This window comes from Rhinoraja longicauda, chromosome 8 (genome assembly GCF_053455715.1).
Source record: "Rhinoraja longicauda isolate Sanriku21f chromosome 8, sRhiLon1.1, whole genome shotgun sequence".
Classification (NCBI taxonomy): Eukaryota; Metazoa; Chordata; class Chondrichthyes; order Rajiformes; family Arhynchobatidae; genus Rhinoraja; species Rhinoraja longicauda.
This window is the reverse complement of record NC_135960.1, coordinates 72,895,050-72,921,771: the sequence shown is the minus strand read 5'-3', so window position 1 is coordinate 72,921,771 and position 26,722 is coordinate 72,895,050. Positions and strand designations below refer to the sequence as shown.

At 46.4% G+C, this 26,722-nt stretch overlaps 1 protein-coding gene across 1 annotated transcript in view; it reads right to left on the bottom strand.

The window, feature by feature from the left end:
- The window catches only part of dgkg (diacylglycerol kinase, gamma), a 389,823-nt gene that overhangs the window by 61,593 nt on the left and 301,508 nt on the right, over window positions 1–26,722 (bottom strand). Inside the window, exon 19 of the mRNA XM_078404272.1 lies at window positions 12,382–12,583. Within this exon, the coding sequence (XP_078260398.1) occupies window positions 12,382–12,583 (202 nt within the window). The remainder of the gene's footprint in view (window positions 1–12,381; window positions 12,584–26,722) is intronic.

Genomic DNA, 26,722 nt, shown 5'->3' with positions numbered 1-26,722 from the left:
CCAAAGACGTACAGGTCTGTAGGTTAATTGGCTGGGCAAATGCCAAAAAATTGTCCCTAGGATAGTGTTAATGTGTGGGGATCGCTGGGCGGCGCGGACCCGGTGGGCCGAAGGGCCTGTTTCCACGCTGTATATCTAAATCTAAAATCTAAAATCACCCATCCCGTCTCTCCAGAGATGCTGCCTGACCTGAGTTACTCCAGCATTGTGTGCCTATCAATGGTCATGGGTATGTAGCAGCTGAGCTTAAACCAACCAGTTGGGTGCAATTCCCTACAAGGGCAGCTTTCACGTTACAAAGTTGATCAAATTGCACTGGAGAAATGGGGTCCAACTGCGCCACAATTATTCCAGCGAGCAAATCTGAAAGAAAACGCCTCGGAAGCAAGACTGAAAGGCATGCGGATGATTCTGACGGCTAAATTTAGGTCACGAGCAGCAAATATTTACTTACTTAACCAGAACAAGATCAACAGTTTCACGTTGTTGTCATATAGTATGATTTACAGCCTACACACTAAGCTCATTGATGAAAGAGTCAGATGGTGTGTTGAGAAGTAAATAGGATAAACTCTGCAGTTGGGATCAAATACCAGTAACAGTACTGAGGACTGCCTTGTTATTTTCCTTTCAGCCTGAGTTTGCCATCCACTTTGCACTGCACACTAACTTTTTTCAGGAGAATGTCACAAATAACCCTGAGGTCTATTGTACATTTTCTCTTGATCTCCATTCCCTTTGTCCCATTTTCACACGTTACACCTCCTTATCTTTGTATCTCCCTCTCCCCCGACATCAGTCTGAAGAAGGGTCTCGACCCGAAACGTCACCCATTCCTTCTCTGCGGCTGCCTGACCCGCTGAGATACTCCGGCATTTTGTGTCTATCTACGGTTTAAACTAGCATCTGCAGTTCCTTCCTACACTGATAATACTGAAAGCCCAACGCTTGTATTATTCAATTCCAAACATTCTCAACAAAACATTACATGGAGTCATACAGTGATACAGTGTGGAAACAGGCCCTTCGGCCCAACTCGCCCACACTGGCCAACAATGTCCCAGCTACCCTAGTCCCACTTGCCTGCGCTTGGTCCATATCCCTCCAAACCTGTCCTATCCATGTACCTGTCTAACTGTTTCTTAAACATTGGGATAGTCCCAGCCTCAACTACCTCCTCTGGCAGCTTGTTCCATACACCCACCACCCTCTGTGTGAAAATGTTACCCCTCGGATTCCTATTAAATCTTTTCCCCTTCACCTTGAACCTATGTCCTCTGGTCCTCGATTCCCCTACTCTGGGCAAGAGACTCTGCATCTACCCGATCTATTCCTCTCATGATTTTGTACACCTCTATAAGATCTCCCCTCATCCTCCTGCGCTCCATGGAATAGAGACCCAGCCTACTCAATCTCTCCCTATAGCTCACACCCTCTAGTCCTGGCAACATCCTCGTAAATCTTCTCTGAACCCTTTCAAGCTTGACAATATCTTTCCTATAACATTGTGCCCAGAACTGAACATAATATTCCAAATGAGGTCTCACCAACGTCTTATACAACTGCAACATGGCCTCCCAACTTCTATGTAAGAAAATAACTGCAGATGTTGGTACAAATCGAAGGGTATTTATTCACAAAATGCTGGAGTAACTCAGCAGGTCAGGCAGCATTTCAGGAGAGAAGGAATGGGTGACGTTTCGGGTCGAGACCCTTCTTCAGACTGATGTCAGGGGGGCGGGACAAAGGAAGGATATAGGTAGAGACAGGAAGACAGTGGGAGAACTGGGAAGGAGGAGGGGAAGAGAGGGACAGAGGAACTATCTAAAGTTGGAGAAGTCAATGTTCATATCCCCGATCTCTATCAACGGGGACAGTGTGGAGAGAGTGTCCAGCTTCAAGTTTCTGGGCACTCACATTTCGGAGGACCTAACATGGTCCAATAACACTGCTGCGCTGGTCAAGAAGGCACAACAAAGACTGTTCTACTTAAGAACACTGAAAAAGTCTGGTCTACCCCAACAGCTGCTGACGACCTTCTACCGCTGCACCATAGAGAGCATCCTAACGCATGGCATCCCTGTGTGGTACCTCAGCTGCACGGAGGCAGAAAGGAAAGCTCTACAGCGGGTAGTCCATAGAGTTCAGAGGGCCATCGGAACACAGCTACCAGACTTGGAGGGCATCTACAACACACGATGCCTCAGAAAAGCCACCAGCATCCACAAAGACTCTTCACACCCCTGCAACAGTCTGTTCGAACTCCTTCCATCGGGCAGACGATACAAGGCCTTCTACGCCCGCACCTCCAGACTCAGGAACAGCTTCATCCCCAGGGCCATAGCTGCTATGAACCGGTCCTGCTGAGCCGGATGGCCACAACGCATAACATAACATAACAACACTTTATTGTCATTCGGCACAACACCTAACGAAATTTCAGCAGTCACAAGACAGCAAAAAAGAAAAAAACACAGGACACCCGACCCCAACACAAACATTCATCACAGTGACTCCAAACACCCCCTCACTGTGATGGAGGCAACAAAACTTCCCCTCTCTCCCCCCCGCACCCACGGACAGGCAGCTCGACCCCCACCGAGGCAACCGACACGCACAGCCCCCGCAAGAGGATGGAAGGCCCCCCGGCCGAGCTGCCCCGGGCACCGAAACGTCCCGCGGCCGAGCCGCACCGGGCACCGAAACGTCCCGCGGCCGAGCCGCACTGGGCGATGTTAAGTCCAGCGGCCGAGCCGCACCGGGCACTGAAATGTCCCGCGGCCGAGCCGCACCGGGCACCGAAACGTCCCGTGGCCGAGCCGCACCGGGCGATGTTAAGTCCAGCGGCCGAGCCGCACCGGGCACTGAAACGTCCCGCGGCCGAGCCGCACTGGCGATGTTAAGTCCAGCGGCCAAGCCGCGCCGGGCACCGAAACGTCCCGCGGCCGAGCCGCACCGGGCACCGAAACGTCCTGCGGCCGAGCCGCACTGGGCGATGTTAAGTCCAGCGGCCGAGCCGCACCGGGCACTGAAACGTCCCGCGGCCGAGCCGCACTGGGCGATGTTAAGTCCAGCGGCCGAGCCGCACCGGGCACTGAAACGTCCCGCGGCTGAGCCGCGCCGGCGATGTTAAGTCCCGCAGCCGAGCCGCGCCGGGCAATGGAAGGCCCCGCGGGCGAGCTGCGCCCCGGGGAAGAGACCTAATAAAAGAAAGGTTTCCCCCCGCCCCACCCCACCCCCCCCACACCCCACACCCCCACCACACATACACAGCCAAAAACAGAAACAAAAACCATCCCAACACCGACACAAACAAAAAAAAGAAAAAAAGACAAACAGACTGCCAGAGAGCCGCAGCCGTTAGGCGCAGCCAACTCCTCCCAACTTGCACTTTACCCTGTCTAAAACTGTCACAATTGTTTCGTTTCGTTGGGTTGCTGTTGTCTAAATTACTTAAATTATTTCATCGTATGGGAGGCGCATTCCCAATCTCGTTGTACAATGACAATAAAGATATATTGTATTGTATTGTATTGTATACCGCTGGGCTGCAAGCTGCCCAGGCGAAATATGAGATGCTGTTCTTCCAATTTCCGGTGGGCCTCACTATGGCACTGGAGGAGGCCCATGACAGAAAGGTCAGACTGGGAGTGGGAGGGGGAGTTGAAGTGCTCAGCCACCGGGAGATCAGGTTGGTTAAGGCGGACTGAGCGAAGGTGTTGAGCGAAACGATCGCCGAGCCTGCGTTTGGTTTCGCCGATGTAAAGAAGTTGACATATATAACTTCTATACTCAATACTTCTATACTCAATACTCTGACTGATGAAGGCCAAAGTGCCAAATCTACCTGCGACTCGACCTTCAAGGAACTATGCACCTGTACTCCTAGATCCCTCTGCTCTACCATTCACTGTGTAGGTCCTGCCCTTGTTTGATGTCCCAAAATGCAACACCTCACACTTCTCTGTATTAAATTCCATCAACCATTCCTCAGCCACCTGGCCAATCGATCCAGATCCTGCTGCAATCTTTCACAACCATCTTCACTATCTGCAAAACCACTCACTTTTGTATCATCAGCAAACTTCAGGTGGAGTCTGAAGAAGGGTCTCGACCCGAAACATCACCCATTCCTTCTCTCCAGAGATGCTGCCTGTCCTGCTGAGTTACTCCAGCATTTTGCGTCTAGCTACACTATGATTGTTTCTTTGCTGTTGGTCTGAATTTAACGATCGGCACCACGCAGGGCATGAACACAACTTTAGAGGGAGTACAAAGGGAAAAAGAATAAAGAAAAATGAACGGGGACATTTCCCATCATTTGCACTTGTCTATGATGTTCTGAGGTAGATTGAATCCTGCTTCAAAGGCCCACCAGCAGAAAACATTTGGCATTGTAACCTTTGGAACGCAAGATGAAAGATGATATCGAGTGTGGTCAGTACTTGCTATTAATTCATTTACAGAATTATTTATCAAATAAGAATAAATTACACCTAGTCCCCCCACGACTGATGGAATCCACAATGTGAAAGATAGTTGGTTTATATCCAGTTTGGGTGCATGCCTCTGCAAAATATCTTGTGACATTTTCAGGGTTAAAGGTGTGTTTCAGCAAAGCAGTTGTTGCAATACGATATCACCATGTAACCCAGCACTGAGCAATCTCAGTGCTCAACACTTTGATTTGAAGGGAAATGGTCACTTCAATAGGAAATGCGAGTACATTATACAGCTGCCACACATCAAAGCAGGCAGATGTCATAAAGTTGCCCCCAACCAGGTTAGATAGAGCTCTAAGGGCTAGCGGAATCAAGGGATATGGGGAGAAGGCAGGCACGGGTTACTGATTGTGGATGATCAGCCATGATCACAATGAATGGTGGTGCTAGCTCGAAGGGCCCAATGGCCTCCTCCTGCATCTATTTTCTATGTTTCTATGTTTCTATGTAACCGCACATCCACTTGCTTTGCTTTTCACCTAATGGAGTTTTCGATTCATGCTGGGGTACTATTTTCCAGGCACACAGTTGATTTCAACCAAAAACCATATGAAAGATAAAAACCTGGATGCTGGAAACATTTGTGTGCAGGGAGGGAAAGCCACTGTTGAGCTGTACATTATTAAGGGGCTGTTTGGGACTGAGATAAGAAGAACACTTTACCTCAGCGTGACAGCCTGCATCTCTGGAGAGAAGGAATGGGTGACATTTCGGGTCGAGATGAACATAGAAACATAGAAAATAGGTGCACGAGGAGGCCATTTGGCCCTTCGAGCCAGCACCGCCATTCATTGTGATCATGGCTGATCATCCACAATCAGTAACCCGTGCCTGCCTTCTCCCCATATCCCTTGACTCCACTAGCCCCTAGAGCTCTATCTAACTCTCTTTTAAATCCATCCTAGTGAATTGGCCTCCATTGCCTTCTGTGGCAGAGAATTCCACAAATTCACAACTCTTTGGGTGAAAAGGTTTTTTCTCACCACAGTTTTAAATAGCCTCCCCTTTATTCTTAGATCCAAAGACCCTTCCTCAGACTGGTCTGTACTTCAGTAGTCTGAAGAAGAATCTCGACCCAAAATGTCACCCATTCTTTCTCTCCAGAGATGCTGCCTGTCCCACTGAGTTACTCCAGCATTTTGTGTCTATCTTTGGCTTAAACCAGCATCTGCAGTTCCTTCCTACACTTTACCACCGAGGACTGTGTAGATGAGTTTAGGAAAGGCTAAATCAATAGTGCTATGATTTCCATCCAAAGTGGCGGGGTTTATTTTCCAACCATGACAACCAGTCAGCCATGACAATCAGCTCCTTGCAATGAGACGGAGATTTTGCCAGCTATACTGCCATTTACATGTTTGGTATGCCATCAAAGTTTAATCAAATAGCCCTCAGATTCTGTTCTGGAACAGAGGAGATATGACGCTAGGCTTTAAAACACTGATTTATTCAACAAAGAATTCAACAAAGATAGACACAAAAAAGCTGGAGTAACTCAGCGGGACAGGCAGCACCTCTGGAGAGAAGGAATGGGCGATGTTTCGGGTCGAGACCCTTCTTCAGACTAGTTAGGGATAAGGGAAATGAGAGATATAGACAATTTTGTCACGAGATTAAGAACAATGAATGAAAGATATGCAAAAAAGTAACGATGATAAAAGAAACAGGCCATTGTAAGCTGTTTGTTGGGTGAAAACGAGAAGCTAGTGTGACTTGAGTGGGGGAGGGATAGAGAGAGAGAGGGAATGCCGGGGCTGCCTGAAGTGAGAGATATCAATATTCATACCACTGGGCTGTGAGCTGCCCAAGCGAAATATGAGATGCTGTTCCTCCAATTTGCGTTTAGCCTCACTCTGACAATGGAGGAGACCGAGGACAGGAAGGTCTGTTTCGGAATGGGAAGGAGAATTAAAGTGTCCAGCAACTGGGAGATCAGGTTGGTTCACGCGGGCTGAGTGAAGGTGTTCCGTGAAACGATCGCCCAGTCTGTGTTTGGTCTCGCTGATGTAGAAGAGTCCACATCTTGAACAATGGATACAGTACATCCGATACATCGACAGAATAGGTACATCTATTATAGATTACTTAGCCACAGCAACCAGCAAACAGCAACCGGGGTTTACAGGCACCATCACCATGTGAACAGAGGACAATGGTCACGTCCATGCCTCATCCCTCGGTCTCATGTCCAAACCTCTACAGATTCAGCCTCAAGCTCAGGCGCACAGTGCTGAGGTAAAGAGTTTTCCTCATCTCTCTGTCTCATGTCCAAAACTTTACTGATTCAGCCTCAAGCTCAGGCGCACAGTGCTGAGGTAAAGAGTTCTCCTCATCTCAATCCTAAATGGCACATCACCCTGGGAGCACGCCTCTTTTGTTCTGGATGTTCCCACAAAGAGGAACTAGCTTTGTCAATCTCCCTCAAAGTGTCAATAAGGTCACTTCTCATTCTTCTAAGCTCCACTGCCTTATTTTATTTATTGTTACATCTGCATATTCCTCTCCATATCTCTTGAACAGATCCACCCACCCCCCCCTCCATCCCTCCCCCTTCCCAGTTCTCAGACCCGTCTGACTGTCTCTGATTACATTTCATCTCATTCACTACATTTCATTACATTTCAGTCTGAAGAAGGGTCTCGACCCGAAACGTCACCCATTACTTCTCTCCTGAGATGCTGCCTGACCTGCTGAGTTACTCCAGCATTTTGTGAATAAATACCTTCGATTTGTACCAGCATCTGCAGTTATTTTCTTACATTTCATCTCTGTTTGCTTTGTTGTTACCTCTGCCAAGCTAACAATGATCTATTCTACATTTTCCTTGATCTCCACCTCCTTTGATGTCTCGTTCTCACACCTTACCCTTCCTTATCGCTGAATTTCCCCCTCCCCGGTCTCTCAGTCAGAAGAAGGGTCTCGACCCAAAACGTAATTGGAAACATGTTCCCAATGTTGGGGGAGTCCAGAACCAGGGGCCACAGTTTAAGAAAAAGGGGTAGGCCATTTAGAGCGGAGATGAGGAAAAACTTTTTCAGTCAGAGAGTTGTGAATCTGTGGAATTCTCTGCCTCAGAAGGCAGTGGAGGCCAATTCTCTGAATGCATTCAAGAGAGAGCTAGATAGAGCTCTTAAGGATAGTGGAGTCAGGGGGTATGGGGAGAAGGCAGGAACGGGGTACTGATTGTGAATGATCAGCCATGATCACATTGAATGGCGGTGCTGGCTCGAAGGGCCGAATGGCCTACTCCTGCACCTATTGTCTATTGTCTATTGAAGGAATTGGTGACGTTTCGGGTCGAGACCTTTCTTCAGACCGAGAGGCAGGGAAAGGGAAACACGAGATGTTGGACTAATGAATGGAAGATATGCAAAAAGCAATGATAATCGAGGAAAGGTGGAGCTCACAATGGTCCATTGTTGGCTGTGGGGCAGGTGATAACAAGTTGTACAGACACTAAAACTCAACAGGATGGCAGTGAAACCAGTACCACTAGGCGGGTGGAGGGAGGGAGGGAATGCAATGTTTAATCAAAAAATTGACTTTGATTTCTCTAACTTGAAGTAACTCTTGCATTCCCTCTCTCTCCATCCCTCCCCCACCCTAGTTGTCGTACTAGTTTCACTGTCGTCCTGATGCGTTTCACTGTCTGTACAACTCGTTATCACCTATCCCACAACCAACAATGCATATCTTCCGTTTATCTGTCCTATATTGCTCCTTCCCCTCTCCCCTGACTTTCAGTCTGAAGAAGGGTCTCGACCCGAAAACGTCACTATTCCTTTTCTCCTGAGATGCTGCCTGACCCGCTGAGTTACTCCAGCTTTTTGTGTCTGCCTTCGGTTTAAACTAGCATCTGCAGTTCCTTCCTGCACAGTAAACAATGGAGCCTTGGTGTATTTTCAACATTTTGCACCTCAAGCTGCCTCGGCAAGGCCAGCAGCATAATTAAGGACGAGTCGCACCCTGGCCACTCCCTCTTCTCCCCTCTCCCATCAGGTAAACCTGGGTGTCATGGTGCACCAGTCATTGAAAGCAAGCATGCAAGTGCAGCAGGCAGTGAAGAAAGCGAATGGTATGTTGGCATTCATAGCAAGAGGATTTCAGTTTAGGAGCAGGGAGGTTCTGCTGCAGTTGTACAGGGCCTTGGTGAGACCGCACCTGGAGTATTGTGTGCAGTTTTGGTCTCCTAACCTGAGGAAAGACGTTCTTGCCTTAGAGGGAGTACAGAGAAGGTTCACCAGATTGATCCCTGGGATGGCGGGACTTACATATGAGGAAAGACTGGATAGACTGGGCTTGTACTCGCTGGAATTTAGAAGACTGAGGGGGGATCTTATAGAAACATATAAAATTCTTAAGGGGTTGGAGAGGCTAGATGCGGGAAGATTGTTCCCGATGTTGGGGGAGTCCAGAACCAGGGGTCACAGCTTAAGGATAAGGGGGAAGTCTTTTAGGACCGAGATGAGAAAACATTTCTTCACACAGAGAGTGGTGAGTCTGTGGAATTCTCTGCCACAGAAGGTAGTTGAGGCCAGTTCATTGGCTATATTTAAGAGGGAGTTAGATGTGGCCCTTTTTGCTAAAGGGATCAGGGGGTATGGAGAGAAGGCAGGTACAGGCTACTGAGCTGGATGATCAGCCATGATCATATTGAATGGCGATGCAGGCTCGAAGGGCCGAATGGCCTCCTCCTGCACCTATTTTCTATGTTTCTATGTAAAAGGTACAGAAGTGTGAAAACACACACCTCCAGATTCAGGGACAGTTTCTTCCCAGCTGTTATCAGGCAACTGAATCATCCTACCACAACCAGAGAGCAGTGCTGAACTACTATCTACCTCTTTGATGACCCTCGGACTATCTTTACTGGCTTTACCTTGCACTAAACTTTATTCCCTTATCATATATCTTTACTGTAAATGGCTCGATTGGAATCATGTATTGTCTTTCTTCTGACTGGTTAGCACGCAACAAAAGCTTTTCCTGGGACAATAAACTAAACCAAACCTTGTACCAAAGTGTTGATGTAAAGTATACTGTGCCAAATCTTACAGTTAATATATGTGACCCACTTCTCCAAAGATTCACATAACATAACTTATGAAATAAGAATATAGTAATCGAGGCATCTTGTGTAAATTGTGTCTAGATGCCAAAGTTCTTTGACTCCTTAGCACATACTGAGACGACACAGACTTTTGATAGACCACTGTGAGTAGTTGATTAAAATTTGGTGGCGATTTTTGGGTTAATTTTCTCCTTGTGATGGTGTATATTACTGTACAGCAAGCCTTGGATCAACAGAAAGGAAACAGTATCACTCCTGATAACCTTTCATCCTTGTAGCTCACTGAAAGGTGGTTCAGTAGATACATCTAACTAACTCTCCATCACTGAACCTGTGTACTGTGCAACACAAGGAAAAGGAAAGCATAAGAGCTGACGATATAGATTTCAGTGTTTAGAATCCCTTTAATGATCTAGTTAGTGGCCTTGAAATGATAACGGAATCTGATAGGGCAGTTGTGAGCAACCATTTCATCTGGTGATGAAGTCTGCAGAATTAGTCTCATCTTAAAAGTAGATGTGTCCGTTTCACAGTTTATAGACTCCAGGAGCAGAATTAGGCCATTTGGCCCATTACGTCCACTCCGCCATTCAATCATGGCTGATGTATCGAAGATAGACACTAAATGCTGGAGTAACTCAGCGGGTCAGGCAGCATCTCTGGAGAGAAGGAATGGGTGATATTTTGGGTGGGGACCCTACTTCAGACCACCCCACCCGAACCGTCAACCATTCCTTCTCTCCAGAGATGCTGCTTGGCCCGCTGAGTTACTCCAGCGTTTAGTGTCTACCTTCGGATTAAACCAGCATCTGCAGTTCCTTCGTACACATGGCTGATCTATTTTTCACTCTTAACCCCATTCTCCTGCCTTCTACCTATAAACCCTGACACCCGTACTAATCAGGAATATCTGAGTGTAAACGGGCCCATTGTCACAAAGAGGGGAGTGGACATCAGGAACCATGAAGGAGTGGCTGATGGGAGTGGTGTTGGAGTTGGGTGGGAGTGGGAGGTGGTTCATTGTGAGGGAGGCTAGGGTTAATTAACTTTCATTTGGCAAGAGAATCAAGGGTTATAAAACAAAAGCAGGCAAATGGATTTGAGGAACAAATCAGTCATAACCTATATGTAGGAAGGAACTGCTGATGCTGGTTTAAACCGAACATAGACACAAAAAGCTGGAGCAACTCAGCAGGTCAGGCAGCATCTCTGGAGAGAAGGAATGGGTGACGTTTCAGGTCGTCTGAAGAAGGGTCTCGACCCGAAGCTTCACCCATTCCTTCTCTCCAGAGATGCTGCCTGTCCCGCTGTGTTACTCCAGCTTTTTGTGTCCATCTTCAGTTGTGACCTACCTGCATGATAGAGGTTGGTGGACAGATGGATGTGGGTGTAGGAAGGAACTGCAGATGCTGGTTTAATTTGAAGATAGACACAAAATGCTGGAGTAACTCAGCGGGCCAGGCAGCATCTCTGGAGAGAAGGGATGGGTGACAATAGACAATAGGTGCAGGAGGAGTCCATTCGGCCCTTTGAACCAGCACCACCATTCAATGTGATCATGGCTGATCATTCTCAATCAGTATCCCGTTCCTGCCTTCTCCCCATACCCCCTGACTCCGCTATCCTTAAGAGCTCTATCTAGCTCTCTCTTGAATGCATTCAGAGCATTGGCCTCCACTGCCTTCTGAGGCAGAAAATTCCACAGATTTACAACTCTCTGACTGAAAAAGATTTTCCTCATCTCCTTTCGAAATGGCCTACCCAATTATTCTTAAACTGTGGCCCCTGGTTCTGGACTCCCCCAACATTGGGAACCTGTTTCCTGCCTCTAACGTGTCCAACCCCTTAATAAACTTATATTTTTCGATAAGATCCCCTCTCATCCTTCTAAATTCCAGTGTATACAAGCCTAGTCGCTCCAGTCTTTCAACATATGATAGTCCTGCCATTCCTTCTCTCCAGAGATGCTGTCTGTCCTGATGAGTTACTCCAGCTTTTTGTGTCTGCCTCCTTTGCTTACTGTTATACTGAGATCACTTCAAAATGTGCCACATGGAAATCAGCTGTTGAATTACCGGGCAATGCCACTTGTAGTTATCGTGTCTGTTTATATTCATTGTGCTGGAGTCACATCAAAAGAATGGCCAATTGGGAAGGTATCTGATGCCCATGGACTCAACTATACCAACAAGAAATGCAAACTTAAGATGGAGGTCGAGCACCACAGATAAACAGGAACAGATAAAATCAATCAGAACAAATATCATTGCCAATGTTAAATATGTGTTTCACAATACTCTGGTCCTCTAATTCTTGCAACGATTTATGTGCTAATTCATGTGACTAAATCACACATCACCTTTGAATAATTACTCATGCCTAGCGTTGCCAACTTCCTCACTCCCAAATAAGGGACAAAGGGTGACGTCACCGCCCCGCGCCCCACGTGACCTCACCCAGCCAGTGGCCACGTGTTCCCGATCCACCAATAGTGGCCGCCCAGGCCGGGAGGCAGGTTGCTATGCAACCTCCATTAGGTGGCGCCCGGGCCTCTGGACCTACATTGTCCGGGCCTACAGCGGCCATCGGGCCCACAGTGTCTGGGCCTATAGCGTCCGGGCCTACAGCGTCCGGGCCTAAAGCGCCACCCGGGTCAAATACGGGACAAGGACAGTCCCGTACAGGACAAACCAATTTAGCCCAATATACGGGATGTCCCTGCCAATACGGGACAGTTGGCAACCCTACCCATGCCACAGACTGACATTAAATAAAAACTCATTAGTAAATGGACAATGGATTTCCTACCTTGCACACAGAACTTCAGTTCCTTCACATCCGTTACTGTTGTTGAAACGAGCTTCTCTGGGACTTTTTTACTCATACGGTTATAGTTCCTTCGCTTCTTCGTCTCACCCCAAAGGTTGGAGCCTCCATGCATACTCGGAATGTTAAGGATGGCAATCCCTTCCAGTGACGCATTACTGAGGTCAAGGACAATACCATCGCACTGGAAGACAGAAATCATAAACCGTCACATTCTTTCACCAAACTGATTAACACAACCTTCTAAAGTCACAAGAAAGACACACAGCAACCTCTGTCACCTTGCTATACATCATCAATCATTTACAATCTTCAGCGCAAAAGGAATAATTCCATAATTGTCGTTTAACATGAATCATTTGGCTTGCATCCAGATGATCAATAAAATACCAGACTTACTTTTGCGCTCTTTAGTTTGAAGGTGGAATTTATGTTTGGCAGCAAAATTATTTTCGGCTTCACACTTAAATCAATGATGCACATTTAAGAGAACAGAAGTTTGACTTGACTTGACATGCCAGGCGAAGAATTTAAAAAAAGGAAAATGGTAACTCATTTGAGCCATTTTTTACTTATCCTTGTTCAACCAGCCACCAGCACTGCCTCGCCAACAGCCTGCCTGTCCTTTCTTCTGTTTTTGTTATTTTAAGTATGTGTTTAAAGTATGTTTCGTGTTCCTTGGTTTGTTTTATGTGGGGGGTGGGGGAGGGGGAATTGGGGGAAACTTTTTTTCCTGTGGACTTTAACACCGTGAAGCCCGCGGTCTCTGGTGAGAAGAGGCCGACTCGGGAGCTCCATGCCGCGGAGAGAGTTTCAACCGTCCCGACGTGGGGAGTTTCGATCATCCCGACACGAGGGCCTCGGACAGTCGGCAGCGGCGACTGCGGACGGTTCAACAGCCCCGACCGCGGGTGAACAAAGAGGAAGATGGTTGAACTTTATTACCTTCCATCACAGTGAGGAATGTGGAATCTGCTGTGGTGGATGTTTATGTTACATTTTATTTTATGTGGCTGTGTGTCTTGTTGCTTTTCACTTAGTATGGTTGTATGGTAACTCAAATTTCACTGCACCTTAATTGGTACACGTGACAATAAATTGATCTTGAATCTTGAGAAAGAAAGACACATGAGATTTGAGTCTCTTCTTTGCCTCTCAAATTGGGGTTGATAAGTACAAATAGTAGGAAACTAACATATTAACCGAAGAGAGACACAAACTGATGGAGTAACTCAGCGGGACAGGCAGCATCTCTGGAGAGAAGGAATGGGTGACGTTTTGGGTCAAGATCCTTCTTCAGACTGATCTTATATTATTACAACATTATAATAACATATTAACTGTTTCCCTTTCCCCTGACATCACCTATTCCTTCTCTTCAGAGATGCTGCCTGTCCCGCTGAGTTACTCCGGAATTTTGTGTCAATCTGAGGATAAACGATCATTTTGTGACTATCTTCGGGTTAAACCAACATCTGCAGTTCCTTCCTGCACATATTGACTACATTGATTGATTGATACTTAAGGTTTCGACAAAAAAATTAAATGTATTTCAAACATAATTTAGCGAACGTGGTGTGAATGTATCATGTTTACTGCTCATGTGAATGAACCTATCAAACCCATTGATTCCGTAAGATTTCCGCATGAAAGGCTTTCATTAATTTTCAAACTTAATGGTATTGAATAAACATTATTCAAAATGATATGGTTGAATTTCACACAAAGCGATCTAAGGTTAATGTTTGAAAATTGATTTTTAAATTCTTCTGTAATCGAGCGCAATACGGGCAGACGGGTAGTAAATTTGTGTGAATGTTACTCCAGCCCCACATCAATGTGATTGACCTGTATGTATGTGTGTTCTCTAAAAGCCCAACGAGCCATTTAAAGAAACGCATTGGGGACTAGTTTTAGTTTTTTAGTTTTCAGTTTTAGTTTTAGAGATACAGCGCGGAAACAGGCCCTTTCGGCTCACCAGTTCCGCGCCGACCAGCGATCCCCGCACATTAACACAATCCTACACCCACTAGGGGCGATTTTACATTTACCAAGCCAATTAACCTACAAACCTGTACGTCTTTGGAGTGCGGGAGGAAACCGGAGATCTCGGAGAAAACCCACGCAGGTCACGGGGAGAACGTACAAACTCCGTACGGACAGCACCCGTAGTCGGGATGGAACCCGGGTGTCCGGCGCTGCATTCGCTGTAAGGCGGCAACTCTACCGCTGCGCCACCGTGACCGCCCTTGACTACACCGTGACTACACTGAGTGTCAGGTCAATCACCAAAACTCACAACATGCTGACAGCGAAAACTGAGATGCAGGAAAGCAGAAAAGGATCTCAATATGCAATGTGTCGATTGAAATGTTACGGCAAGATAGGATGTACTTGTGATGACTTACATTGCAGCAATTCACAATCCTCCCAAAGTCAAATTTTACAATCTACAGTTGTCACTGCTTGCTCTCCTACGTTTGGTTGAATAACTTGCCCAATAATGGGATATTAGAATGAATTAGAATTATTAGAATTAATAGAATCACAGCATTGTACAGAGACGTAAAGACGTACAGATTTGCAGGTTAATTGGCTTGGTAAAAGTAAAAAAATTGTCCCTAGTGGGAATAGGATACTGTATTAATGTGCGGGGATCGCTGGGCGGCGCGGACCCGGTGGGACGAAAGGGCCTGTTTCCGCGCTGTATCTCTACACTACAGATCGGAAACAGTACATTTAACCCAATCCGCCCACTCCAATCAATGGACATTCTTCCTGATGGACCCCATGCCCAGGTATTTATTCACAAAATGCTGGAGTAACTCAGCAGGTCAGGCAGCATCTCAGGAGAGAAGGAATGGGTGACATTTAGGGTCGAGACCCTTCTTCAGACTCAGTCTGAAGTTACTCCAGCATTTTGTGAATAAATACCTTTGATTTGTACCTGCATCTGCAGTTATTTTCTTATATTAGAAACATAGAAACATAGAAAATAGGTGCAGGAGTAGGCCATTCAGCCCTTCGAGCCTGCACCGCCATTCAATATGATCATGGCTGATCATCCAACTCAGTATCCCATACCTGCCTTCTCTCCATACCCCCTGATCCCTTTAAATATAGCCAATGAACTGGCCTCAACTACCTTCTGTGGCAGAGAATTCCACAGATTCACCACTCTCTGTGTGAAGAAAAGACTTTCTCATCTCGGTCCTAAAGAGAAGTTTTTCCTCATCTCCGTTCTAAATGGCCTACCCCTTATTCTTAAACTGTGGCCCCTTGCTCTGGACTCCCCCAACATTGGGAACATGTTTCCTGCCTCTAACGTGTCCAACCCCTTAATAATCTTATACGTTTCGATAAGATCCTCTCTCATCCTTCTAAATTCCAGTGTATACAAGCCTAGTTGCTTCAGTCTTTCAACATACGACAGTCCTGCCATTCCGGGAATTAACCTAGCGGTCTCACTAGGGCCCTGTACAACTGCAGAAGGACCTCTTTGCTCCTATACTCAACTTCACAAACTTCGTCCTGTGACCACTTGCATTCATTAGTTTCTTACCATTACAAAAACAGTGATTTATTATTCTTCAAGCAAAGTGAACAATCTCTAATTTCCTATGTGCAGGAAGGAACTGCAGATGCTGGTTTAAACCAAAGATAGACACAAAATGCTGGAGTAACCCAGCGGGACAGGCAGCATCTCTGGAGAGAAGGAATAGGTGACGTTTCGGGTTGAGACCCTTCTTCAGATAATATTTCGTACATTGTCCCTCGGATTACCTATTCGATTAACCTGTCTCTTTGCTTTCAGTCTGAAGAAGGGTCTTGGCCCAAAATGTCACCTGTTCCTTTTCTCCAGAGATGTTGTCTGACCCGCTGAGTTACTCCAGCTTTTTGTATCTATCTTTGCATTCTGCTCTCTATTCCCTTCCCAACCAGTTCTTGACTGCCAGTGAACTTAGATTTGTTCCCCTTTCATCTCACACCCACTATTAGCATAGAACGCAAAAGCTGAAGTTCAGAACTGATCCTGGTCGCATTTCACGCATTACGACCTGCCAACCACAAAAACCCCATCATTCCCCCTCTATTTTCTCTTCTCTAACTGATCTTTTATTCATGCTAATCCCTTTTTATGCAACAACCTTTTGTTTGAACCCATATCAAATGCCCTTTGAAAATCGAGATTCATGCACTCATCCCCCTTCTCACTACAACCTCGACATGCCTTCTTACAGATTTTCTCATTTGTGAATCCATATTTGACTCTTCCTGATCATATGACATTTTTTATGAATGGTTTCTGACTTTTTTAGTTTAGTTTAGTTTAGTTTAGAGAAACAGTGCCGAAACAGGCCCTTCGGCCCACCAAGACCAGAGCGACCAACGATCCCAGCACATTAACACTATTCTACACACACTAGGGACAATTTATAATTATACAAGTTCACAAGTTATAGGAGTAGAATTAGGCCATTCGGCCCATCGAGTCTACTCCGCCATTCAATCATGGCTGATCTCTGCCTCCTAATCCCATTTTCCTGCCTTCTCCCCATAACCATTGACACCCGTTCTAATCAAGAATTTGTCTATCTCTGCCTTAAAAATATCCACTGACTTGGCCTCCACATCCCTCTGTGGTAGTGAGTTCCACAGATTCACCACCCTCTGTTTAAAGAAGTTCCTCCTCACCTCCTTTCTAAAAGAGCGCCCTTTAATTCTGAGGCTGTGACCTCTCGTCCTGGACTCTCCCTTTAGTGGAAACATCCTCTCCACATCCACTCTATCTATGCCTTCATTATTCTGTAACTTTCAATGAGGTCCCCCCTCAACTTTCTAAACTCCAGCGAGTACAGGCCCAGTGCTGTCAAACGCTCATCATATGCTAACCCACTCATTCACTCATACCAAGCCAATTAACCTACAAACCTGTACGTCTTTGGAGTGTGGGAGGAAACCGAAGATCTCGGAGAAAACCCACGCAGGTCACGGGGAGAACGTACAAACTCCATACAGACAGCACTCGTAGTCGGGATGGAACCCGGGTCTCTGGCGCTGCATTTGCTGTAAGGCAGCAACTCTACCGCTGCACCACCGGGACTTGAAGACTATAAAGTACACCGTAATTCCATAATTCTGCTGAGAAATAATATCAGATCATTAGTTTCCTATTTTGCCCTTCCTTCCCGTGAATAGTGGTGAGGATTCTCCTTCCTTCAGATTGATTATAGGGTGGGGGTGTGTGTGGGGGGGGGGGGGGGGGGGAGAAGAAAGCTGGAAATGAGATGGGGTAGGACAAGGCCTAGCAGCTAATAGGATGATATGCAGATGGCTGGACAAAGGCCAGGTATGAAAAGGCAGAAGGTGTGAGACAAAAGGATTGAGGAGTTGTGAATTGTGAAGCTAGAGGATGGAATGTAGGCACAAGGGGAGACATAGGTGCAGGACCAGGAGGAGCTGAAGGAGAGGGAAAGGGTGTAAAAAAGGTGGAGTGTCTGGGGGAAGAAAGAGGGCTGGACACCCAGTTCCCAACCCTGTCCCTCTCCCCTGTGCTCCATCTTGCCTTGCACCTAATGCTCCCCTTATACCCACATTCCTTGCTCTAGCATCACAATTTACATCTCTATGGCAGCATGGTGGCACAGCTGAGTTGCTGCCTTACAGCGAATGCAGCGCCGGAGACCCGGGTTCCATCCCGACTACGGGTGCTGTCTGTATGGAGTTCGTACGTTCTCCCCGCGACCTGCGTGGGTTTTCTCCGAGATCTTCGGTTTCCTCCTACACGCCGAAGATGCATAGGTATATAGGAATATTGAAAGTAGACACCAAATGCTGGAGTAACTCAGCGGGACAGGCAGCATCTCTAGAGAGAAGGAATGGGTGACGTTTCGGGTCAAGACCCTTCTCGACCCGAAACGTCACCCGTTCCTTCTCTCCAGGGATGCTGCCTGACCCGCTGAGTTACTCCAGCATTTTGTGTCTACCATACAGGTTTGTAGGTTAATTGGCTTGGTAAATGTAAAAATTATCCCTAGTGGGTGTGGGATAGTGTTAATGTGCGGGGATCGCTGGTCGGCGCGGACCCGGTGGGCCGAAAGGGCCTGTTTCCGCGCTGTATCTCTAAACTAAACTAAACAAGGGGTATTGTTTGTAGAATATCATGAAGTGCCTAATGTTTCATTCATGTTTGATGGCTGTGTGTTCAGATTGTTATCTGACATGTCAGTCTAGCTCCGAGTTAAACTGAAACTCTGTGAGTGTGAAAACATTTCAAGAGATTTAATATTTAATTTTACATTTAATATTCTAGTGGTTGGTTGAGATGACTTAATGTTTGGTCTCTTTTTTCAAAATTAATGACAGGGAGCTTTTCAAAATATATCCTGCATGTTGAATAAATCATACTGACTTTTTGCTTCTACGAATATACAAATATTCCTTGCAATCAGCACCACAAATAATCAATTTCCGTGATTAGTACAGGTGTCAGGGGTTGAGGGGGAAAGGCAGGAGAATGGGGTTAGGAGGGAGAGATAGAACAACCATGATTGGAATGGTGGAGTAGACTTGATGGGCCGAATGGCCTAATTCACTAATAAAGTGATAATGACCTATGACTTATGACTTTAAAACAACCAAGAGCTGGATTTACCCATGACACTTAGGTACTGACTATTTTGAGTGTTTCTCTTCAATACATCCTCTCTCTCCATTATTTTTAAGTTAGCGTCTGTATTTGGGGGGGGGGGGGCTTTATAGGATTGTACAGTGTTACTCAAACCCATTTCTTTTTAACCCTTTCCTTCTAGGCAGCTTATGACCAGTTTTGTTAAAATATCATCTATTATGTTACCAAGACAGACAAAGAAAGACCAACAAGAATGGAAACCAAAGGTGGACACAAAATGCTGGAGTAACTCAGCGGGTCAGGCAGCATCTTGGGAGAGAAGGAATGGGTGACGTTTCGGGTCGAGACCCTTCTTCAGACTGGTGTCAGGGGAGGGGGCGGGACAAAGATAGAATGTAGTCGGAGACAGGAAGACTAGTGGGAGAACTGGGAAGGGGAAGGGATTTCAGATGCTGGAATCTGGATAAAAAAACTGCTGGAAGATCTCACCTGTGGTGGGGCATCCGTGTTTATCTGCTAAATTCTACACGCAGTTTAGTTTTTGCTCCAAGCTCAACCAGACGTGTGGCAAGCCCAGAATGAACTGTAATAGCTACACACATTGCAGTGCTTTTGGCAAGGGGACATCCATTTCAACATGCAGTGCAAGAATGTGGACATGCATGAACAACTGTGAACCCAGCTGGTTCTCTAGGAAACGAGTTGTGCAATTTAAAATCCACAGCATGGTTTAGTTTAGTTTAGAGATACAGCGCGGAAACAGGCCCTTCGGCCCACCGGGTCCGCGCCGACCAACGATCCCCGCACACTAACACTATCCTACACACACTAGGGACAATTTACTTTTATGCCAAGCCAATTAACCTACAAACCTGTACGTCTTTGGAGTGTGGGAGGAAACCGAAGATCTCGGAGAAAACCCACGCAGGTCACGGGGAGAACATACAAACTCCGTACAGACAGCGAGAGAAAGAGAGAGAGAGAAAGAGAGAGTGGAAGAGAGAAAGAGAGATGGTAATCAGGATCAATCTCGGGTCTCCGGCGCTGCAAGCGCTGTAAGACAGCAACTCTACCGCTGCGCCACCGCCCAATATGGTTCATATTTTCTCTCCCTGATAGACCCATTTTTTTGGAAAGGTTTCCCTGCCCTTTTGACTACTCCCCATTCTGCAGCTGAAAGGTTAACGAGGCAAGTTGTTCCCAGCTCTCCAGGAATGACCGCCTGTCGGCCAGCACACATCAAGTATAATTCAACGACTGATCACTTCACCAGTTCCAGCGGCTGCTGCTTGGAACTTCTCTCATAATATTTCCAATTATTTGGCAGGTGGTATAATGTTAATGTAGTAAAATAAGCAACGATAATTTTCTACTGTCCAGTGATGGCCCCATTCAGAAACCAGTGAGCCCAGGGTGCTGTTAAAACCAATTTTTGTCAGGTTTGGTGTCACCAGTCAAGGGACTGTATATAAGAGAGAGATTTAAAAATTCCCTAGAAGCCCTAAATTCAATTCTGTTGGAATGCTGATGTCTGAAGGAAACAAAAGTTCTGATCCAAGAATAATTGGAATATAAGTGCTTTCCTTGAAAATGTTTAACAGAGGTACCACATAAAGGCATTTCAGAACATTTTGTACTTAGAGCTTTCAAGAACACGTTTTCTGTATGTTGAAACGCTTCATTGAAATGCAAACTGTGAAGGTCATAGACAGCCTGTGATGAAATTGAGGCTTAAGAGCAGGATTTTACTAATCTTTCTCATTAGCACAATATAGCAGGAAAGTGTACAACCTTCTAATTAATATAGGGTTGCCAACTGTCCCGTATTAGCCGGGACATCCCGTATTTTGGGCTAAATTGGTTTGTCCTGTACGGGACCACCCTTGTCCTGTATTAGGCCCGGACGGCGCTGTAGGCCCGGACACTGTTGGCCTGGGTGCTGTAGGCCCAGACACTGTAGGGCCCAACAGTTTAGGTCCCAACACTCTAGGCTTCCTACATTTTAGCTCTGAACCGTCTAGGTCCGGGGGCCCGGTCGCTGCCTAAAAGAGGTTGCATGGCAATCCGCCTCCTGGCCCGGACGGCCGCCATTGGTGAAGCGGGAGCACGTGGCTGCTGGCTGGGTGAGTCGCCTTGTCCCTTATTTGGGAGTAAGGAAGTTGGCACCCCTAAATTAATGCCATGCAATTATCATTGTCACCATGGTAACGATGCACTATATGATGAAATGGAGCCTTAAAAACTGTGATTTGGTGGTACTGACATAGTCTGTTATTAAAACAAGGCAAATACACAAGTTTTCACTACTCTTAAAATGTTACAAGAGACCTTCAATAAACTGCCTTTGAGTCCAGGGTACTTTTGATAGTAATTTTAGACAGAGAGATTCCACAAAGATTACAGAGATGAGAGACCAGATAATCTGTTATTAGTGATGCTATTTGAGAATGGAACAGTGTCAGTGCATTCAGTGAACTCCTCTAATTGTTGCCAAGGAATTACGTTTCTCCGCCAAAAAAACTTAAGCTCATCAGGATGAGGAACCTTGATTTCAATTATGGATTTTTTTCATATTTCATTCAGACTTTTTAGAAAATGTGCTCTCTTTGGAATCAGTTATGTGTCAGGGTGCCAACTATCCCACTCCCAAATACAGGACAAGGTGACGTCACCGCCCCGCGCCTTACGTGAACTCACCCAGCGAGCAGCCACGTGCTCCCGCTCCACCAATGGCGGCCGTCCGGACAATGAGGCGGGTTGCTACGCAACCTCCGTTAGGCAGCAACCGGGCCTCCGGACCTAGACTGTCCAGAGCTAAAATGTCGGAAACCTAGAGTGTCGGGACCTAAACTGTCGGGGCCTACAGTGTCCGGGCCTATAGCGCACCCCGGGCCTAATGTGGGACAAGGGTGGTCCCGTATGGGACAAACCAATTTAGCCCAAAATACGGGATGTCCCAGCTAATATGGGACAATTGGCAACCCTAATTATGTGGCACAGAAACAGGTCTTTTGGCCTACCTCATCCATGCCAACCGTGAAGCCTTTCCACGCTAATCCCATTTGCTTGCATTTGGCAAAATCTTTCTACACTTTTCCTGTCAAATATCTGTCTAAATGCTTTTTAAACACTATAATTGTAGCTGCTTCCACTACCACTATTGGCAGCTGTTCTAAATATTCACCACCCTCTGTGTGAATATAAGAAAATAACTGCAGATGCTGGTACAAATTTATTCACAAAATGCTGGAGTAACTCAGCGGGTCAGGCAGCATCTCAGGAGAGAAGGAATGGGTGACGTTTCGGGTCGAGACCCTTCTTCAGACTGATGTCAGGGGAGGGGGCGGTCTCACCTCATCAATGTTGATGTACACTGGGACCTGTGGTGCAAGTCCAGCGCTCCCTGAAAATGGCAGATATGATCGTGCAGAAGTCTTTTGGCCTACTTCATAGACCAAGGCATTTAGTATAAGAGTTGGGATGGCATGTTGCAGCTGCATATATCATTGGTCTGACTGTACTGGGAGAATTGTGTACAGTGAAACAGACAGCATCCCTGGAGAGAAGGAATGGGTCAAGGCCCTTCTTCATACTGAGAGGGAGACAGAAATATGTGAGGGTGAGGTGTGAAAATGAGACATCAAAGCAGACAAAGACCAAGGAAAATGTAGAATAGATCACCGTTGGCTATGGGGAAGGTGAGGTATTGCCTACAATTGTGGTCACCACACCACAGGAAACATGCGATAGACTGCGGAAGAGATTCACCAGGCTGTTGCTTGGGATGGAGGACTGGAGTTTTTCAGGAGGAATTGGCTAGATTTGGTTTATTCTCACGAAAATATTGGGACTGAGGGGTGGCTTTGCAGCAGTTTGTAAAATTGTGAGGGGCATGTGTAAGGTCGATTGTCAGAATCTTTTCCCAGAGTGGGGGAATCTAAAACCAGAGGGCATAGGCTTGAGGTGAGATGGGAGAAATTTGAGCAACTTCTGAGGAGTATGTTCTTCACACAGAGGGTGAAGAAGGTGAAGATGGGTCTCGACCCGAAACGTCGCCCATTCCTTCTCTCCTGAGATGCTGCCTGACCTGCTGAGTTACTCCAGCATTTTGTGATATCTTCATCTTGTATATATTATGTAGACGACCCGTGGACCCGTTGGGCTCCCCTTGTGACGCAAGACGAAGACGGAAGTATTAGATCAAAATGGCGATCTCAAAATGGCGATATCATCTTGTATATATATATATATATATATATGTATGTATGTTCCTGAAATACAGCCAAAACTTGAATGAAACTTGATACTGCACACCGTAGGCGAATGGTGAATAAGGTGCCCCTAAAATTGTTGCGCTATCGTATATATATATATATTTTTTCTCTCTACATACAAGATGAGACTTTTAGATATATATAGATGTCTTGTCCTCACTTGCATTACTTCATGCTTGTCTAGGTTAAGTTCCATCTGCCAACAACACATTGTCAGGAACAGCACAGAATGTAAACACCAACATTCCACCTTGTATCATTCACTAGCATAATCTCTGGTATAATCTCTGGTTGCTGCATCTGTGTAAATGCACCTCAGAGTGGATAACCAAGATAAACAGGTACGGAGTGGAGGTGAAAACTGGCAAGAAGATTCTATTCACATTTTAAAACTTACTGCCACACGGTTTTTCTTTTGCCCTCTGATATGTACAGGTGTGTATGGAATCATAATTCAATTAGTTTTCTCATTTATCTTTTTAAGTTTAGTTTAGTTTGGTTTAGAGATACAGCGTGGAAACAGGCCCTTCGGCCCACCGGGTCCGCACCGACCAGCGATCCCCGCACATTAACACTGTCCTACATCCACTAGGGACAATTTACACATACACCAGCCAATTAACCTATATACCTGTACGTCTTTGGAGTGTGGGAGGAGACCGAAGATCTTGGAGAAAACCCACGCGGGCCACGGGGAGAACGTACAAACTCCGTACAGACCTGATCTCGTAAAACCATGGTGATCAGCAGAATCATTTAACACATGTGGCCTCTACACCCAGATAAATGTCCATGTCAATGATCTTACTCTGGACCATTGAGTGTGTTGGCTTCCTGTCTTCCATTTACTGGTAGAAATTAGCAGAAGTAAATGCAATATTTTCTTTTAGTTCAGATGCAGCAGATTACATGTTGACTCAATACCACAGATGCATCATTGTTGCACAAACATACCACTGAAATGGACACTCAACCCCTCTTTGGTAGTTTGTATGTTCCTCTGCAGTAGATATCATTTCACAATGGCATACACGTGTGGCAGCGCTGGATAGCAGCCTGCAGTCCGTTTGTCTTTCTGGTTTTTTGTTGTTGTCTTAATTGTAAGTAGATGTGATGTAGTGTTTTGTGCGGTTGTGTGCTATGTGGGGGGGGGGAACTGTAAAATTGTCTCTTCCATACGGAGACTTGACCTTTTTTTTCTGGTTGGTGTCTCCGTTCCCGCTGCGGCCTACCATCTGCCAAACACCTGGAGCTGGCGGCCTCCACCTGGGACCATCTGGGCTCTGGTTCGCAGAGCCCGCGGACCGGACTCACCATCTGCGGCGCTGGCTACCATCGGAGGCTGTGGTGGCGCTGCGAGAGCGACTGCGACTCGCTTTCGGAGGCTCCAGACGCTTCGGCCGAGGGCCGCGTGGATATCGGAAGCTCGCAGGCCCCTGGGGGGGGGGGGCCGACATCGGGATCTCCGGCAGCGGCAGCGTCTTCGCCCGCCCCGAATCGCGGGGCTTGGGTCGGCCCGCTGCGGACATTTCACTGTCCGGCGCGGCCTGGAATAGGCTGCGGGATTTTCCACCGCCCGGCGGGGGCTTCAATGTCGGGAGCCCCGACTGCCCCGACGTGGCAAGTTCAACAGCCTGACCGCGGGAGAAGACGGCAGGGAAGAGAAAAGACATTCTGGCCTTCCATCACAGTGAGGAGGGGACTGGAGGAGACTCACTGTGATGGATGTTTTTGTTTTGTATTGGTTTTGTGATTGTGGGTTTTATTGCTTTCTTTTTAATGCCTCTCGTTGTCGGACTGTGGGGAACGGAATTTCGTCCAAAAACATGTTTTTGGATGAGAATAAAGGCCATTCTGATTCTGATTCTGACAATTGATGCAAATCTCCTTGCCTGGTGCCCTTTTGCACAACGCTTTCAGCATAAATTTTAGCCTTTGTTTAGGTAGCAGGCAGTGTGTGACTCCAGGCAATGGTAACCTAACAAAGATTTTAATGTTTTCAAAAATAAGGAAAACTACTGGCATGATGCTGTGGAAAAGAAAAAAACCCCAAAGTGCCAGACTGTATTAAATATAGAAGCAGTTACACTAATATGTGTACTATTTTATGGTACTAAATAAACATGTTGCAATATTTTATTGCTGTTTATAGTGGCATAAAGCCAGTTCCTTTGTTTTGAACTTTAGAAGGGAAAAATAAACCTACTTGATTATAGACTTGATTCAAAAGCATCATCTGACTGTGCACAATGGGAAACCAGAAGAGGGGGAGCTGCTGTGTGAAATCAAAGTGCGTCACAGCCTCTAAACTATGGGTGTAGTATGCTTATAATAGAAGAGCAGCGAAGTTCACGATTGAACGGCCATCCAGCTGTAGCAGGCAACTTCACACTGGCCTGGGCTTTGTGGCCAGTGGTGAGGTGATGGTGGTTGGCGTTGGTGACTTGCCCATTCCCAGTGGTACCGATCCACTCCGCGTGACATTGGCCGACCCAAAGTGCTGGAGTAACTCAGTGGGCCAGACAACATCTCTGGAGGGTCACTATCGACCTCCTCCAACCTCATCTACTGTATCCTCCAACCTCATCTTCTATATCCTCCAACCTCATCACCTGTATCCTCCAACCTCATCTACTGTATCCTCCAACCTCATCTACTGTATCCTCCAACCTCATCTACTATATCCTCCAACCTCATCTACTGTATCCTCCAACCTCATCTACTGTATCCTCCAACCTCATCTACTGTATCCTCCAACCTCATCTACTGTATCCTCCAACCTCAACTACTGTATCCTCCAACCTCATCTACTGTATCCTCCAACCTCATCTACTATATCCTCCAACCTCATCACCTGTATCCTTCAACCTCATCTACTGTATCCTCCAACCTCATCTACTGTATCCTCCAACCTCATCTACTGTATCCTCCAACCTCATCTACTGTATCCTCCAACCTCATCTACTGTATCCTCCAACCTCATCTACTGTATCCTCCAACCTCAACTACTGTATCCTCCAACCTCATCTACTATATCCGTTGTTCAAGATGTGGACTCTTAAATAACAGTGAGACCAAACGCAGACTTTCGCTGAACACCTTCGCTCAGTCCGCTTGCATCTACCTGATCTCCAGGTTGCCAAACACTTTAACACCCCCTCCCATTCCCACTCTGACCTTTCTGCCCTGGGCCTCCTCCATTGTCAGAGTGAGGCCAAACGCAAATTGGAGGAACAGCACCTCATATTTCTCACGACCCAGTGGTATGAATATTGATTTCTCTAACTTCAAGTAGCCCCGGCATCCCCTCTCTCTCTGTCCCTCCCCCACCCAAATCACACCAGCTTCTCGTTCTCACCTAGCAAACAGCGAACAGTCCGTTTCCTTTATCATCGTTACCCCTTTGAAATCTTTCATT